The sequence below is a fragment of the Lepidochelys olivacea genome (genome assembly GCF_965140295.1).
Source record: "Lepidochelys olivacea isolate rLepOli2 genome assembly, chromosome: 3".
In the NCBI taxonomy this organism is placed as follows: Eukaryota; Metazoa; Chordata; order Testudines; family Cheloniidae; genus Lepidochelys; species Lepidochelys olivacea.
The window spans coordinates 35898977-35917422 of NC_140413.1; the positions used below are offsets into that span (position 1 = coordinate 35898977).

The window sequence follows — 18446 nt, forward strand, 5'->3', positions numbered from 1 at the left end:
CCTGAGTTTCTAAAATAAATGGAAAATTCATGAGTTTAAGTTTGCATACACAACCTTGCCAGACCAATTCATCCTCGGAGAAGGTATTATTATTTAGACCTGTTTAGTGTACTTCCCTACCAAGGCTTTCTGTGTGATTTAGGGTATGGACATGTCCACTAGAAACTGAAGGCTCTTACCTAGTTACCATTAGGTTCTGGTGACATGAGTTCTTACCTACTTTAATAAATGCAACTCAGTTAAACTAGAAGGTTCCATAGCCAAGCCATTACCAGTTACCTACGTCAGCTAGTTCCTCCTTCTGTAGTGTGCTTTTATAAAGTGTTTAGTTTAAATGAAATTGCTTAAGATATGAACAATTAAACTGTTTATTCAGTCATTCTTGCACTTTACAGCTGGAATTCTGGGAACTCAAAAATAACATCTTTGCCAGTGAGCTTCTTGTAGACACCAGAAAATGTTTCCACCTGGAAAGAAAGAGTCAAGTATAACAGCATTAGTTTACTTTCTATAAGTTTTCTAAAAGCTGCATGTTCTGCTGTATAGTTCAGACATAATTTTATATATTATGTTTCAAGTTGCACCCTGCATGGTTTCTCCTCAGTAATTGTCTAGAGACTGAGAAGTTATAGGAATATAAAGGATGCTGCCCTCATCAGCTCTAGAACCAGGGACACGCTTGCTCTTCAACACTGTGGAAGGGGATTGTACATCACTGCACTTAGGGCTATACTCCCATATACCAGTTGGACAGACCCACAAGTAACCTCAACGGATGACTATGTTGAAGATGACAGATTCATTCAGGAACTGATTCAGTCCAGAATTCAAAACTCATTTTATTCCAAGTTTAATTTGGCTAGTTTCTTAAGTTACTGCTAAGAAATCCTATATCAACAGGAAATGATAGGCTTCCCACCTCATTCTGAACAAGTTTTATGTTATGTACCAGCACTAATGAAGCCACATTTCCTGAAAAATTAGACTAAGTGAAATACTAAATTGATGACAATTCTTCCATATTGAGATTACTTCCCAGAATTCTTTATTTGGGAGGTGATAATGTTCTGTAGAACATTAAGACTCAACCCATCAATCATATAGATTTGCCAGCAGAACAGACTCAAAGACTTTCAGAGCTATTCAATCCACAAGGCAGCTGAAACGAAGTAACAGAGATATGTGGGGGCCCCTACCCCATGATGTAGCCGGTACATTGGCTTTGAAGATCAAGTGTTTCATTATAAATAAGAAACCCATCTTCTACCACTCATATTAAGAGGGAGCAAGTAGGAAAAAGGTCACCACAAATTAGTTAACCAAAAACAGAGTGTAAAGCAGCCAAGTGCAGTCAAACTAAAGCTTGATTTCAAAACTTCTCTTTGCATCTCCTTAGTCCAAAATGTCATTAAAGATCAGGGCAGAGTTCTCACTCTTGCCACTGCCAGTTCTGAGTTTTACACTCAACTATATGACTCATCACAATTCCTGTGTTAGAGAAGAGTATAAAGTTAGTTCCTTACCTTGTGTTCAACATTATTCTGTTGTGCTTTGTCCAAATGGACCTTTATGAGTCTGCTGCCGTCTAGTTTCACGCGGATTCTCTTGCCCACAATTTCACTAGGGAAGACCAGATCTTCGAGAATGGCATCATGCACTGCAGTAAGTGTACGGCTGAAATACAATATTTTCATGAATTAAACCAGTGGTTTTCAAACTTTTGTACTGGTGATCCCTTTCACATAGCAAGCCTCTGAGTGCCACCCCCCTTATAAATTAAAAACACTTTTTTATATATTTAACACCATTATAAATTCTGGATGCACAGCGGGGTTTGGGATGGCTTGTGACCCCCCCCAGGGGTCCCAACCCCCAGTTTGAGAACCCCTGAATTAAACCTTCAAGGGATTGGCAAGCTTAGTCCGATGACTATAAAACATACTTCCCCTATAATCTGCCAGAGAGATACTACCATAATTCTTGGGACAAAGGAATGTATGGGCTGGTAAATAAACAGTAAACATGAATTCCGTACTCCACCATATCAAAAAGTTAGTTGTGACCACGCCACAATTCATCTCAGCAGCTATTCCAGGAGCCAGGGACATAGCAGTACAAAATAAAACTGAGCAGTTTGTAGTGAAAGCGATATTTGAGACTACACTATTTCTATCAATGCTTCACTATTCAGTGTAAGCAAGTTGTATTTACACAAGTTAATAGTGCCACCTGTAAGTGTAATACTTCCTCAAATGAAGAATTTGAGGAATACTACTTTTAAGAGTTCAGAGTGGTAGCCGTGTTAGTCTGTATCAGCAGAAAGAATGAGGAGTACTTGTGGCACCTTGGAGACTAACAATTTTATTGGAGCATAAGCTTTCGTGGGCTAAAGCTCACTTCATCAGATGCATGCAGTGGAAAATACAGTAGGTAAGATTATATATATACACAACACACACACTGAAAAAAAATGGGGGTTGCCATACCAACTCTTAAGAGTTAATATGGTAACCCCCATTTTTTCATGTTCTCTGTATATATATATATATATATATATATATATATATATATATATATAGACAGACAGACAGACAGACAGACACACCTTCCTACTGTATTTTCCACTGCATGCATCTGATGAAGTGGGCTTTAGCCCACAAAAGCTAATGCTCAAATAAATTTGTTTGTCTCTAAGGTGCCACAAGTACTCCTCGTTCTTTCTACCTTTAAGAGTGTATTTACTGCATTAGGTTAGGATGTAACAACCGGACATTTCAGCAAAAATATTTGGTTATTCCCCTCCAATGCCCCACTTCTTGCAGTGTTAGAGATGATTCTGTAATGGAACACAGACTCTCATCTAGCAGGTTCCGTAGAACAGTGTTTGCAATTTAAAGGGAATTATAATGCAAGTTTCCCCCCATACAGCCCTATTGTTGCAGCGTCAGATAGAGTTTTCTACATCTTAGACCACAAAAATTCCTGTAAGTGCCCTATGAAGTTCTTTGAATGCCAATTTACATATGTTCCAAAAAAAAAAACCCCACAGTATTAAATATTATCTTTGACATTACAATTACAGTGAAATTGATTGTATCCCAGAATGAAACCAACACCAAGTGCAAATCACTCAGTGAATGTAGACAGTAGTCAACAATTTCAGTCAGACCAACTAGTTAGAGAAAAATGTTTAACAGAAGCAAACTGTTGCTTCAATTTGAACTTATAGTACCAAGGACACTTTTTTCCTTTAGAATTTAGCTCTACCCCAAGTCAGAATAAAAAATAATAATAAAAAAATTACCTCCTAGATCACAGCTTCCCATGCAAGCCCAGCCTCCTTCCCCACCCACTCAGGTAGCAAACAAACTACAAAAGTGAGTCTATCCAAAAATTACACAAATAAAAATCAAATCTCTTGGGGCAAAACGTAAGGGTATGTTATATGTATATCCATCAGCACACACACAGTGAATCACCATTCAAATTTTATAATTTTACCTTGCCTAATTAACGCTAACATGCAGTGTTCCCTCTAATTTTTTACATCCATGTGCGGAATGAATTTTGTTATGTGCACCAATACGGAGGTGATGTGTGGCAGGGGTGGGGCTGAGGGGTTCAGAGTGTGGGACGGGCTCAGGGCTGGGGAGTGAGGGCTCTGGCTGGGGTGCAGGTTGCCCCAGGGAGAGAAAGGACTTCCCCAAGCCCTCTCTCATGGCCGCGGCCTGGGGAGAGACGCCTCTTCCTGCCTGCACAGCCCTTGATAGCCTACTGCACAACCACACAGCTTAGAGAGAATTTAGCTAGAACGTAATTCCTGGACTGAATTCTCTGCAGTACAGATGAAGCGTTAGCGTCCATTCCCTAGATGTTCATCTGTTCCAAGGCTAGCATTACAACAGACGAACAAGTTATTGGGAGGAGGGAGGGGAACCCAACTCAATCCACTTAAGTTACTCAGTTTACATACATTGCTTCATTGTTTTGCAAGATGCCTACAATCTTAAGACAGTGGCTGGGCAGACCAGAAAAAGAGAAGTCAGTTATCTGTAATTGCTGCTAGCAAATAGGAAAAAGAAGAGTGCTGGATGTAGATGGAAAGATTAGGAAAACGTGTACTACATTTGGAACGTACTGCCAGTTTCCATGCAAGGCCAGAAATCAGGCAAATCAAGAAATACACCAAAAATCTCAGAATTGACAACTAAGTCAATGTTGTAGAACAGGGGTTGGCAACCTTTCAGAAGTGGCATGCCGAGTCTTCATTTATTCACTTTAATTTAAGATTTTGCGTGCCAATACTACATTTTAATGTTTTTTAGAAGGTCTCTCTCTATTATATAATTAAACTATTGTCGTATGTAAACAAGGTTTTCAAAATGTTTAAGCAGCTTTATTTAAAATTAAATTAAAATGCTGATCTTACACCACCAGCCTGCTGCCAGTCTGGGGTTCTGTTCACCTAGGCCGGCAGTGGGCTGAGCGGGGCCTGCGGACGGGACTCCGGCTGGCAAAGGGCCGGCAGCCAGAACCCCAGACTGGCAGTGGGCTGAACAGGACCAGTGGCCGGGACACCAGACCAGCAATGGGCTGAGCAGCTCAGCCCGCTGCCACTCAACCCACTGCTCGTTTGGGGTCCCGGCCCTGTCCGCATAGAGTAGGTACCTACCTTCTCCCTGGTTCTATCATTCTCTTCCTCTCGCTGCACTGAGATGAGGGTGGGAGTGCGTTGAGAACAGGGCTGGGGGTGAAGAAGCAGGCTGGGGGTTGGGATGCAGGGTCTGGCCAGGAGCTAGAATGAGGGAGCGGGCTCAGGGTTGGGGCAGGAGGTTTGGGTGTGGAGCGCTTACCTGGGCAGCTCCCATTTGGTGCAAGGGGTGCAGGTGGGAATGTGGGGGCGGGGGGTGCGCGCGCACAGGAGCTCCCATTTGGTGCTCAGGGTAGGGATGTGGAGGGTGCAAGAGTCAGGGCATGGGGGAGCTGGGTATGTGTGGGGGGTGCCGGAGTCAGGGCTGTGGTGTGGGGAGGGTGGTGCAGGGGTGAGGGTAGAGGGCTGGGCGTGTGTGAGGAGGGTTCAGAAGTCAGGGCAGAGGACTGGGGAGCGTGGGCTGGGCTTGTGGAGGTGCTCCCAGCCCCCTGCCCTGACCAGGGGGCTGGAGGGGATATGCTTTTCCCTCTCCCCCTCCATAGCAAGGGCTGACCAGCTGCAGGGAGGGAGAGAAGGAGGGGCAGGAACCCAGCATGCTGGGGGGGGGGTGGGGGGGAAGAGGAAGCTTGCCGGCCCTGCAAGGAGAGAGCGGTGGGCGGAGAAGAGCAGGCCGGGCCAGATTTTTAATGGCATGTTGCTGTCTGCCGGGGTTCCCGGCAGACAGCAGTGTGCCATTAAAAATTGGCTTGCATGCCATAGGTTGCTGACCCCCGTTGTACAACACAGTCCTCACTGCTATCCCACAGCCATTCTAGAACTGCAAGATTAGAAAGTGACAGTAATAAGTTTTTGAAACACATTGAGGGATTGATTTTGAAGAGAAGCGATCTGAATATTGAAGATGCAAGGAAGTTCGGGGTGGTAAAGGGCACTATTCGTACCTTAAACTTTACGTGCTGAAAGGAAGAGTCTTTGCAGAGCCAGTGTCCCAGAATATTTGTCTTGTCATCTTTCTCAGACCCTTTACATATGATCAAAATGGCTGTCATGCAAGTCATATAAGAGGAATGGCACACATTTCAGCAGCGTAACATTTACTTACCTCCTGGGACGCTTTTGCTTGTTTTTTGTACGGCTTTTCCTTGTTGGTTTGGGCAAAATCCTTCTCTGTGAAAGAAGGTGATATCAAGCCGCATGAAACATTTAGTCAATATCCTCAGAATCAGAGATGTTCAGATTTGAAATCATAAATATGACTTTCTTTCAAGGGTTACCATTCTCCTGCAGAAGTCCCACAATTGTTTCCACACAGCATCAAGGAATGCTCAGGAAATACCCAAAACCACATTCCAATTGTAGAAGTTGAGCTTTATGATAAAGTCAGTTTCTGTAGTGCATTGCTGCAACCTCTGACAAATTCTCATGCCAAGTATGTTCAGTGGGAAGAAGGAAAGGTTTGGGGAGAACAGTTTGTATTTAACAAAGCTAATAGCCAAGATAATCTGTTCACCCACATCAGGGGGTGGGGGAGCCTTTTCTAGAAATGGTTGCTAAAAAACACTGCAGAAGGTTTTGCCCACCACGATTTCCTGCTAGATTATTCTTGAGATTGTTATTCATCTGCTCCTGGTGTCAGTTCTTTGGACACCTGTGCTATGTCTACATGAGGAAGTTGTAGAAGTTTGACTAAAGGGACATTTACACTGCATTTGTTAAACTTCTGCAGACTGTCCCCACATGGACACTTATTTTAGTTTAAAAGTGGGTTACTTTGGTTTAGCTTAAATGGATTCCTAAGTTAGAATGTCCACACAGAAGTCTACAACAGTTTAAAAATCAGCATAAAATATCTCTTTAGTTAAGCAAGTGCAACTCATCATAGGCAGCCTTATCTTATGTTGTGAGAAGATTCATTGTTTAACTAGGAAGGCAGGAGTTCTAGGGTTGGTCTTCACTATGGGGAGATCGATGCTGCTGTAATCAATTCAGCAGGGACTGATTTAGCAGCTATAGCGAAGATCCGCTAAATTGACAGCGGAGCGCTCTCTGGTCGAGCCCAGTACTCCAGCTCTCCAGGAAGAGTAAGGGAAGTCAACCGGAGAGTGTCTCCCATTGACGTAGCGCAGTGACACTGGGGCAAGCTGACCAAAGCTACGTTGATGGAGTATCATATTCATGTAGCTGGAGTATCATAACTTAGGTCGACTTACCCCCATAGTGAAGACAAGCCCGCTGAGCCTTGGCTCCAATATGTAGTATCCAGAACTATCATGCTTGCTATCGCCAAGCCACTACCACTGAAGACAAATGTTCTAAAGTACCCAATGAACGGTAGTATGATTTGTTATATTCCTTTAAAACAAATTTGTCACCCTTTCTATACCATTAAAGATTTCAATAATTAACAGTGTTATACATTTGTTATTGTGTTAAGACAAAGCTGGGTGTGAGCTATCGCATATGAGTATAAGACATCTGATGTTTAAACTTTGGGCTCTACAGCCCAAAGTTTAAAGTGCAGGACTAGCAGAGACATTTCATTGTGCAGAATATACTCAGTCACATGAATTCAATTCAGGTATTTTGATCCTTTTAAACCACAATACAAAAAATGGATCTCTTCTTCCCTTCACAGGTGAAGTGCAGCCTTCATAACTATTAAAAAAACACACATACATCCATTTAAAGTTATCCTCATGGTAATAAGAACTCCAGGGGCTTGTTCTCTTCCTAATGCTGGCTTCCCATCCATCTATTCCCATCTTAAAAAGCTTTTCTTGGCTTAAACTGAGGAGGATGGGGGGGAGGGAGGTTAAGATTAAAGGAAGTGAGATCTCACTAGCATTGCCCCTTCTTCCTTTTCACTTTAAAAGACAAAAAATAAAACTCACCCTCTCCCTACCATTTGTATTAAAGCTTACTTCTATTCTACTTTCACTGGAGAGTCTGCAAAAATACTATGCTTACATTTTTCCTGCTTAAGTTTCATTACTTCTAGGACTCTACTCCAGCTACATGTTATTTCTCCTTTTCAGAGTACGGTTCGGCCATCCTATATAGTTTTTCTCTAGTGCTTCTTAAAGCAAGCTGTTGAGACTTATGTGCAGCCACAGACTGACAGTGTCTAGAAAGGTATTTGATCTAGAGCAAGAACAAACCAACCAACCACACATTCGATACATTTACCTTCCCAGCCCCAACAGGTTCAGGGAACCAATATGCCACATACAGAGTGATAAACCACAAAATAAACTATTTACCTGAGCAATGAACACCACATGCTTGCCGCTGAATTTTTTCTCCAGCTCACGAACTAATCGGACCTGGATCTTCTGGAAAGATTTCAGCTGAGGAACTGGTACAAAGATTATGATTGCTTTTCTACCACCCCCTACTTCAATTTCCTAAGATAGAAGACAAAATATACACTTAAGTTACCTTTGATTTTAAATCCCCTGAACACAGGTCAGCTTTGAAGTAACAGCAAGCACTTTACCAAATCCATTAAACATAATAATAATGGCAGTTCTCTCATCAAGCTTTGTTGCAATGTATTTTGTTGCAATTGTAAATTGCTGTATGAAATGAATAGCCTTTTCACCCCTTAGGCTAGTATCCCTACTTGTCACAATTACAATTCAGATTCACTGACCCTTTCAAACAGGAGAATCTCACAAAAGCAGACATCAAAACGTAGACTGAATGGGTCTCCAGTGCAACAGAATTGCATGGGGCTGGTATTGAGATCAAGTTTCAAATAAAATAATGTTGCCCATGGCGTACATGGAAGATAAAAATCAACACAAACAGGTTGATCGCTTAAACACCCTCCACTAACTGTCTTCCACGCAACATCTTCATACAAATAGTAAGGTAGCTTAGTCAGTTACATCTACTGATTTGCCAAGATCCACACTGCTATTTCAATAGTACTTTGTCTCCCTGCAAATAATTTTATAACCGTGGTAACATGATTGTGTCCTGCATGGTTTACCTCCCTAGTATGCGATCAAGTACTAGGAAGTTGATGCCTCCCTCACCAGCCTTACTGCTGGGCACAAGCTTATCCTCCAACATCATGGAATGGGACTCTAGGTCATTACTCTTCAGAGCAGGGGTGAGGAACCTACAGCCCGGGTGCTGGATCGAGCCCCCTGCTTAATTTCATCTGGAAATTTCTCCTGGAAGCGACTGGTATGTCCCTGCGGCCCCCAGGCACAGGTGCATTCAGGGAAGCTCTGTGCGCGTCCCAAGCTCCACCTCCGCAGCTCCCATTGGCTAGGAACTGCAGCCAATGGAAGCTGTGGACGCAGGAAGAGAACACTGCATAGAGCTGCCTGGCTGGGCCTCAGCCTAGGGACATGCCAGTAGCTTCCTGGAGCAGCGTGGGGCCAGGGAGCCTGCCTTAGCCCCATCAACCAGGAGCCTCCTGAGGTAAGTGCCACCCAGCCTGAGCCTGCACCCCACCTCCCTGCCCCAGCCTCTTCCCAGAGTCTGCATCCCACATTCCCACCCACAGCCCAACCCTCTGCTCCAGTCCTGAGCCCCCTTCCGCACTCCAAACCCCTTGGCCCCAGCCTAGAGCCCCCTCCTATACCACAAACCCTTCATCCCCACCCCAGATCCCACACCCCCTCCCATACCCTGAACCCCTCATTTCTGGCCCCACCCCAGAGCCTAAGCCTCGAGTCTCTGCGCCCCACCCCTGTGCGTGGCCCACACTAATTTTTTTCTGTGGGTCAATTGCCCCTGATAGAAAAAAGGTTCCCCACCTCTGTCTTAGAGCTATGCTCCAAAAAACCGCTTGGGTAGAGCCCTCTGAGACCCACCTCACTGGAGGCCCATGTTGGATTTACTAAAATGCATTGTGTCCCTCACTGTTTCAAAATCTGTTCAACAACAGCCCTTCTTATTTCATTAGGAACAGCCCTCTTGGCACAAGTACAGCACTTCCCAAGAGCATGCTTCTTGAGACAGATTCAGGCCCCATTAGAAGTCAGTGTGCACACCCCAGCCACTTGCCTAAAGTCCACAATTCAGTTTGCATCTTCAGATTTGTTTACTGAATTCCAGTCAATATACCTGTATAGACCCCAACAAGTTTGCACAGGTACCATTAGGGACAAAAGAACCTGCATAAGTTTTATTACTGCTTATGTACAAAGATCACTTTGAATCTTAGGTTTGCTTTGCAGGGCTGGCAGAAGAATTTGTAATTTGAACAAATTTTGTTCTGAAGTATTTTTTGTTTTAAATATAGACCTCATGCCATTTTTACAATCACATCCTAGACTAAAACTAAACTCTGAAGAGCTGACACTTACTCTGTGACTATGTGAGACTGGTATCTTGATCTACTCCCATTTTATATAGGCCAAGTTAGTGGGGTATTTTTTTTATAATGACATGAATATTATGAGACATATGTTAGACACCCCAGAGCTGTTCTTTAAAAACAGAACAATTCTAGTCTGCATTTCATTGATGAAGATTCTGCAATTGCAACTTCAGGGTTAGTAAAGCAAGCAAGAAGTCATTTGGATTTTCAGATCCAGTCCTGCAAACTTGGTCTGGGAAGTTAGAAATAGGTTTTATACTTGTTAAATTTGATCAGTTTATCTGGAGTCAGAATTGTGGAAGCTCTAATGGCATTTTTTACAGTCACTTTTAAGACTAGAACTGTATTTTAAATAAAAAATAAAATTGGCAGTCAGCTCCAATAAGCAGGGTTACAAAGCTTGATGTCTGCCTCCTCCCGTTAAGTCACAACAGTATCCAGCAAGACAATCCCATGAAATCTTGCATTCATCTTTAATTCAAACTTTTTGACCACTTGTCACATGGCATATTAATATCCATTTAAGATAGATACCAACATACAGAATTGTCAGTTGGCAACAAAGTCAGTCACCTTTTTTGGATGGGGTGCACGTTTTTTGAAACCTACCTTAGCTGCTGTGATGTTCAACTCTCTCAGCTGAGCTTTTAAGTCAGAGTTCATCTCCAACTCCAGGAGAGCCTACAGAGAAGAATTAGAGAGAACAATTTTGATTACTGTCAGTTTTAAGTTACATCCTTTTACTTTCTGATGCATTTGTGTACATGCACTAGTTTGCTAAACACTAATCAATCATCTGCTATAAATGGTCTGTATATATTTGTTTCCAAGCATAAACTGATCCATGGGGTCAAGAACACACACCCTAACCCTCACCACCCAAAATGCATACATCATTCACTGCAAAAAGAAAAGGAGTACTTGTGGCACCTTAGAGACTAACCAATTTATTTGAGCATGAGCTTTTGTGAGCTACAGCTCACTTCATCGGATGCATACCGTGGAAACTGCAGCAGACTTTATATACACACAGAGAATATGAAACAAGACCTCCTCCCACCCCACTGTCCTGCTGGTAATAGCTTATCTAAAGTGATCATCAAGTTGGGCCATTTCCAGCACAAATCCAGGTTTTCTCACCCTCCACGCACAAATTCACTCTCCTGCTGGTAATAGCCCATTCACTGCATGACTGACTAGTTCTTACACTTCCCTCTGAAGCATAAGGTATTTGCTACCATCAGAAGCAGAATATGAAGCAAAAATCTGCAATTCCTATATTCCTTAGGAAACTGAGACTTATTCAGGCAGTTTAACTTCAGTTTTGAATCAAGCTAGGATTATACCTGTGCTTTCATTAGTTCAAGTTATTAGGGGATAGTGGAGTTAAACTAACATACCTGGGAAATACCAGACTCGAATTCATCTGGCTTCTCACCATTGGGCTTCACAATCTTCGCGCTAGAACTGAACATGGCCTTTCTACAACCCAAAGAACAGAAACATCTCAGTTGTCAGCAGACACATGACTACTAGCCACAATGCACAGCCAAGGGCTTTCTGATAGTTGGACACAGCAAAGATTTAGGCCCTTCATCCGTCTCACTAGGCAAATCATCTTTGTGTCAGCCCCGAGAGGAGAGGTGAGACGCTTCACAAGCCGCGCACAGTTCAAAGCGGTCACATGGGGAAAAGCGAGCAGCGGAGTCCCAGAAGCCAGACGTCTCTGGGATCAGGCTCCCGACAGAAGCCACGCCACGCTGCAGAAGCCACGGCCTCTTCGAGCGGGGCGGGTCGGAGGGCTGCTCCCTTCCCCCCGCTGCCAGAGCCCGGCAGGAGCCCACACGCTGAGCCCATCATTTACTGGGGCGGCCTCTGTACGGAGAAGCCGGAGGGATCCCGGGCCTGGACAGAGGCCCCGGGGCCCCGGCTCAGAAGCCCCACAGCCGCGACCCCCGGGCCCGGACGGAGGCCCCAGCTCTGCCCGGAGGAGACAGGCTCCGCGGGGCCGGGTGCCCCCCGGCTCCAGGCGGGGTGCGCCGGGTTCCTGAGCGGCCATCGGGCCGCGGGAGGCCTCTAATCGGACGCATCCCCAACCGACCCCTCCGGGCCGAGGGGCTGGTGCCCGCTCGGCGCGGTATTGCGGGGACAGCGGCTAAAACGCGATTCCGCGTCGGCGGCCCTAGCACCTACCTCTCACAGCGCCGGCCTAGGAAGAGGGAGAGCTCTCGCGAGAACCGCTCAGGTCCCTGCCCGGGAAGGACTCGCCCCGCCCACACAGACCTGAAGCCAAACCCGGAAGAGGGGCAGTCCGACCTATAGCGTCCCGAGCCACTTCCGCCAGAGTGAAGCCGAACAGGGGGATTCAGCTATTGGCATGGGCGCTGACTAGTGTTGTCCTAGCCGGCTCAGGCGAGCGTGGCTCTAGGATGAAGCCGTGGAAAAGAGGATGCAGGATGACGCATGCGCCGTCGCCTTGCCATAGCACTATAGTGGCACGGGGCGCATGTGTGCGGTTCAGAGTAGAACCTCTTAATGTTACCAAGTTAAGGGGTGTGTGGAAGATGGGTGGAAGGCTCCTCTTTTCTGTCTGCAGGTGGCCATGTGGAGCTGCCAGGGCCGGGCCATTCTTGTGCTATGTTCTTTTTCTGGCCCTTCAGCAGATTTAAGTTTCTTCTATAATTTTATGTTAATTCAAGCCCGTTTTATGCTCCTAGTCTACAGTGTTCTCTGTTACAGCTGTTCCACTGTGAATAAATTGTATACGAAGTTATTGGAGCAGGGAAACTGAATCCTGGGTCTCCCACCTCCCAGATGAGTGCTTTATCCCTGAAGCTACAGAGTTGCTCTTTTATCCAGTGATTTAATTTAATCCACAGTGGAACAACTTCAAGAGGAGAGACTAAAGGACCCCCACCGCAACAAAATAACCCATAGCTCAATGGTTAGAGCATTGAGATGTTGGAAAGTGTGATGGTACCCATGGTTGTGTGGCACTTCCTTACTATCTGCTTTCAGCCTTCCTTGTCTGTGCCTACTGTGGGTCAGTTCCCCCTTGCCTTCCAAGCCTCCAGAAGTCAGCCCTAGCTCTCTACAGATTAACAATAGGTGCACACCAAACCCTGAGCCATAGATGCTGAAACTAGGGGTGGAGGGGTGATGGCACACCCCCCAGCTTGAAATGGTTTACATCACATACAGGGTTTAAAGTTTGGGTCAATGGCTCTCAGCAGTCCCATTACAAAAGTTGTTCCAGCAGCCCTACTCGGAGTACTCTGAGCATCCATCTAAACTATACAAAACCAGTTCCACTAGACACTCACAGATCTGCTACTCCCAAAGGAACAGTACACCTCAGTTTGCCAGTTACACCTCAAGATCATCGTTCCTCTCCACACACAGCGCTTAAACATACTTCTTGTTTTTATTATAAACATATCTAATAGATTCAGGAAGCAGCATATTGATGGAAGTATTGAAAACTAACTACATATAAAATAAAATTATAATATGCATTCTAGAACTTAGTATTGCTCACTAACGCCTTTCAGCCAGGTAGGCTGTGATCTCTTTATCATCATGAAACAAGCCATTCTCTCAGCCTGTCCCCTCAGTAAAGGATGCAGAGTATAGCCTGTACCTACAGTTATAGTCCAAAAATCCATTGTCTTATCTTAAAAGAGGGCTCCTTCCTCCTGGTTTAATTCTTCTGTAAGAAGTTCCAGAAAGGGAATTTACAATACCTTCATCAGCATTAGGCTCAGACTGTAAATGGCTGTCTATTGTGAACCATGCAATACTCAATTTCCATGTAGTCAGACAAATAGATAAACATCTCTTGCCTGAAAGAAGGCTGTTTCTCATCTTTTGATGACCAGCCCCATCACAGACCTTAATAACATTTCACATAACTCCTTATATATTATCTATCCATACATTTTGCAAGTATTAGCCTATATCTTACTGATCATCCTTTCAGTAGACATCTTTCATGAAGTTCTTTGGCTAACTATGTAGAGGATCCCTGTAACCCTTATGCACCCCTGTGCCCTCTGCCAGTTGACACTAAGAAGTCCCTGGGTTACAGGTCCCCGTTCAAATCCTCTCCCTCTCTCTGGGGACTTGAATCAGAAGTCTTCCACATCCCAGCCAAGTACACTAGCCATTGAGCTGAAAGTTAAAAGGAAAGGTCTCCCCATTCTGCATACATTCATCTATAAGTGAGCTTGAGGCCCCAGCAGTGAGTTAGGTGGAAGACTGCCTATCTTCCCACGGTTCATGTAACACTCTGAAGCTTGGACACCTAGATCCCTGTTGTGGTGCTCCAGTGCGCATACGCAGAAGAAGAAACACAGGCACCTAGGGAACTTGTACTGCAAAAGTTTAGGTGCTGAGTGAATTTAGACGCCTACAGGGTTTGATGGCAGCTGAGTGGGGGCTTTGTGAATGCCAGTGGGGCCTGGTTCTAGGACTTAAGTGCCTAAAGTGGCAGTTAGACACCTAAATCCTTTTGTGAATCGAGCCCTTAGTCCTCACAACAGAAATGGGATATTTGAATACCTCATTTTACAGGAGGAAAACAGAGAAGGAACAAGGAAGTCAAGTGACTTCTCAAAGTCACAATAAGTCAATTATAGAAACTTGAGTATAACTCCGCTATTTCTAGTTCCCCAGTCCTATGATTATTCCTCTAAGCAAACTAATGCTTCTTTGGTATTAAGAGCTCCTAGAATAGCTCTCCATGATCATATAGTAGTACAATTTTCCATGCAAGAAACAGAGCCCACCAGTATGAAGGTATATACATAATTTTTTAAAGAAAAGACTAAGTGGTAGCAATTGCACCCATGACGTGTATTAGTTGTCAAATTGAAAATTCAAAACCAGAAAGCCTTTTCTTTTAGAAGATCTCTGAGAAAGGTGTCCCCAGAAGCAGGTAAATATGGTGGCTTCTTTTCCTCAGTTTTTGACTATTTCAGTAATGATATAACACTTGCCATCATAGTAACTAAATGTATACCTGCATAGTTACTCTACAATACACCAAGTGACAGTCCTGAGGTTGTAAGAGACTGTTTAATTTCTGAATAGCTTAAAATAAGATGCATTTAGTTTCTTGAAGACTTTATTAAGGGGATATTTTTACCCATCCTAGGGAACAAATTTTAAGTTCAGTTTAAACATGCTCCAAGCCAATGCATTATCTAACACAGATTATCCTCCCTGCCCCCCATCAACTCTGACCAACCAAATGTTGTCAATAATAATTTTAGCTAAACAGAATTTACAATAAATTTTAGTATGGATCTGTATGACAGGGGGAGGGAAGCCCCTAAAAGGGCAGAAACTCAAGACTAGGAATACTTGTGGCACCTTAGAGACTAACAAATTTATTCACTATTTTTTCTGCCTATTTCTCCTTCTTTTTGTTTGCATCATTCCCTCAGCTATATGAAAACCTTATTCTTTCTCCAGACTTCAAGTAAAAGAAAAACCATAAATAAAATTTCATTAAAATTAAATAGACAGAACTGAAGGGATAGCCTATATGTTTGAGTTTAAGAAAGGAAAAGATTTTAAAAAATATTTTGAAAACTTACCTAGTGTAAAATCAAGGCCAAACTAAACCCAATAGTGCAGTTTAAAGAGAATTTGAATGAAAGGGGTAGTAAAACATGGCTGAATTTATAGCAGAGAGTTCTGCAGTCACAGTGCCCCCACAGGAAACTTAACTCTTTAATGTGCTGGTTTTCTCTCATTACCACTTTTAATATACTGACTTTGGCCCTGATCCTGCAAAGACATACACATGCGCTTGTCTTGATTTTAGCCCTGTGACTATTCTCATTAACTTCACTGGGACTACTCACAGCGTGTAAACTTAAACATGTGCTTAAATCTTTGCAGAGTCAGGTCCTTGTGGGTATGAGTGAGAGAAATATTGTATCTGTTAGTACAGCAGCTTCTGGAGAAACAGGGTAACTTTTGTGTGTCTGTGTGCAAATTGTAGTTTAAATTTTCCCTGTTTTTATATTAAAATAACTTTTAGATTAAAACATTTCTGACCAGCTCTACTACTAGTGGATGGCCTACTGAGCAAATACATTAGCAGCTACTGCTACTACAAAAAAAAGTTCTCTTTTAGTTCAAGTAATAGAAGCCTGAGCGTAGAGGGCTTAAGCATCAGAGGTTTAGTCCTTACTCTGCAAGGGACATGTGATATATATATATATATATAGTAATTATGTCTGTTTTATGCAGCATATGGATTAATTATAGATTGCTGCCCGATCGCTGAACTCTTGTGAATCACAGAAGCTCAGGCTTTATCTCACCAAGGAGAGGCTTTGGCCTTGATCCTGCAATGAGATCTGTGCAGTGTACTGTTGTAGACATCTGGAGCCCCACCGAAGTCAGTAGAGATCATGCCTTTGTGTGAATGAGAGAACATGTGATGTTGCAATCTAGCGACTGGCCCACAGAGAGGATAAATAACTTGCTACTACTATCACCAGATAAAGAAATTCTCTTTTGGATCAACTAATAGCAGTAGTAGAAGCAGCTCTTCTGGAGCTGTATTTCAGGGGATTCTAGACCCCAGTCCCTCTGTGTGTGTCTTATTTGATTGGTTTCAGAGTAACAGCCGTGTTAGTCTGTATTCGCAAAAAGAAAAGGAGTACTTGTGGCACCTTAGAGACTAACCAATTTATCTGAGCATAAGCTTTCGTGAGCTACAGCTCACTTCATCGGATGCCTACTGTGGAAAGTGTAGAAGATCTTTTTATATACACACAAAGCATGAAAAAATACCTCCTCCCCCCCACTCTCCTGCTGGTAATAGCTTATCTAAAGTGATCACTCTCCTTACAATGTGTATGATAATCAAGGTGGGCCATTTCCAGCACAAATCCAGGGTTTAACAAGAATGTCTGAGGAGGGGAGGGGGGGGGTAGGAAAAAACAAGGGGAAATAGGTTACCTTGCATAATGACTTAGCCACTCCCAGTCTCTATTCAAGCCTAAGTTAATTGTATCCAATTTGCAAATGAATTCCAATTCAACAGTTTCTCGCTGGTGTCTGGATTTGAAGTTTTTTTGTTGTAATATAGCAACTTTCATGTCTGTAATCGCGTGACCAGAGAGATTGAAGTGTTCTCCGACTGGTTTATGAATGTTATAATTCTTGACATCTGATTTGTGACCATTTATTCTTTTACATAGAGACTGTCCAGTTTGACCAATGTACTTGGCAGAGGGGCATTGCTGGCACATGATGGCATATATCACATTGGTGGATGTGCAGGTGAACGAGCCTCTGATAGTGTGGCTGATGTTATAAGGCCCTGTGATGGTGTCCCCTGTATAGATATGTGGGCACAGTTGGCAACGGGCTTTGTTGCAAGGATAGGTTCCTGGGTTAGTGGTTCTGTTGTGTGGTATGTGGTTGCTGGTGAGTATTTGCTTCAGGTTGGGGGGCTGTCTGTAGGCAAGGACTGGCCTGTCTCCCAAGATTTGTGAGAGTGTTGGGTCATCCTTCAGGATAAGTTGTAGATCCTTAATAATACGTTGGAGGGCTTTTAGTTGCGGGTTGAAGGTGACGGCTAGTGGCGTTCTGTTATTTTCTTTGTTAGGCCTGTCCTGTAGTAGGTGACTTCTGGGAACTCTTTTGGCTCTGTCAGTCTGTTTCTTCACTTCCGCAGGTGGGTATTGTAGTTTTAAGAATGCTTGATAGAGATCTTATAGGTGTTTGTCTCTGTTTGAGGGGTTGGAGCAAATGCGGTTGTATCGCAGAGCTTGGCTGTGGACGATGGATCGTGTGGTGTGGTCAGGGTGAAAGCTGGAGGCATATAGGTAGGAATAGCGGTCAGTAGGTTTCCGGTATAGGGTAGTGTTTATGTGACCATCGTTTATTAGCACTGTAGTGTCCAGGAAGTGGATCTCTTGTGTGGACTGGACCAGGCTGAGGTTGATAGTGGGATGAAAATTATTGAAATCATGGTGGAATTCCTCAAGGGCTTCTTTTCTATGGGTCCAGATGATGAAGATGTCATCAATGTAGCGCAAGTAGAGTAGGGGTGTTAGGGGACAAGAGCTGAGGAAGTGTTGTTCTAAGTCAGCCATAAAAATGTTGGCATACTGTGGGGCCATGCGGGTACCCATAGCAGTGCCGCTGATCTGAAGGTATACATTGTCCCAAATGTAAAATAGTTATGGGTACAAAGTCACAAAGTTTAGCCACCAGGTTAGCCGTGACATTATCGGGGATAGTGTTCTTGACGGCTTGTAGTCCATCTTTGTGTGGAATGTTGGTGTAGGGGGCTTCTACATCCATTGTGGCCAGGATGGTGTTATCAGGAAGATCACCAATGGATTGTAGTTTCCTCAGGAAGTCATTGGTGTCTCGAAGGTAGCTGGGAGTGCTGGTAGGGTAGGGCCTGAGGAGGGAGTCTACATAGCG

General features: G+C 43.8%; 1 protein-coding gene across 1 annotated transcript; it reads right to left on the reverse strand.

Annotated features, from left to right (window-relative positions):
- Window positions 1-350: 350 nt before the first annotated feature.
- Window positions 351-12207, reverse strand: RPS7 (ribosomal protein S7). Its single transcript, XM_084623437.1, has 7 exons — window positions 12183-12207; window positions 11390-11471; window positions 10599-10670; window positions 7912-8055; window positions 5754-5818; window positions 1524-1674; window positions 351-467 (listed from the first exon to the last, which is right to left on the reverse strand). The coding sequence occupies exons 2-7, from the start codon at window positions 11462-11464 to the stop codon at window positions 390-392; spliced, it is 585 nt and encodes a 194-aa protein (XP_084479563.1). The 5' UTR covers window positions 11465-11471; window positions 12183-12207; the 3' UTR covers window positions 351-389.
- Between the last annotated feature and the right edge of the window lie 6239 nt (window positions 12208-18446).

What these genes read in the sequence shown, in the direction of transcription:
- RPS7 (XM_084623437.1), bottom strand. Translation starts at nt 11,464, where the DNA reads ATGTTCAGTTCTAGCGCGAAGATTGTGAAGCCCAATGGTGAGAAGCCA. An exon ending in TCGAGTCTGGTATTTCCCAG is followed by an intron (nt 10,671 to 11,389) that starts GTATGTTAGTTT and finishes TCTTCTCTGTAG; the next exon opens with GCTCTCCTGGAGTTGGAGAT. An exon ending in AGAATAATGTTGAACACAAG is followed by an intron (nt 468 to 1,523) that starts GTAAGGAACTAA and finishes CTTTCTTTCCAG; the next exon opens with GTGGAAACATTTTCTGGTGT.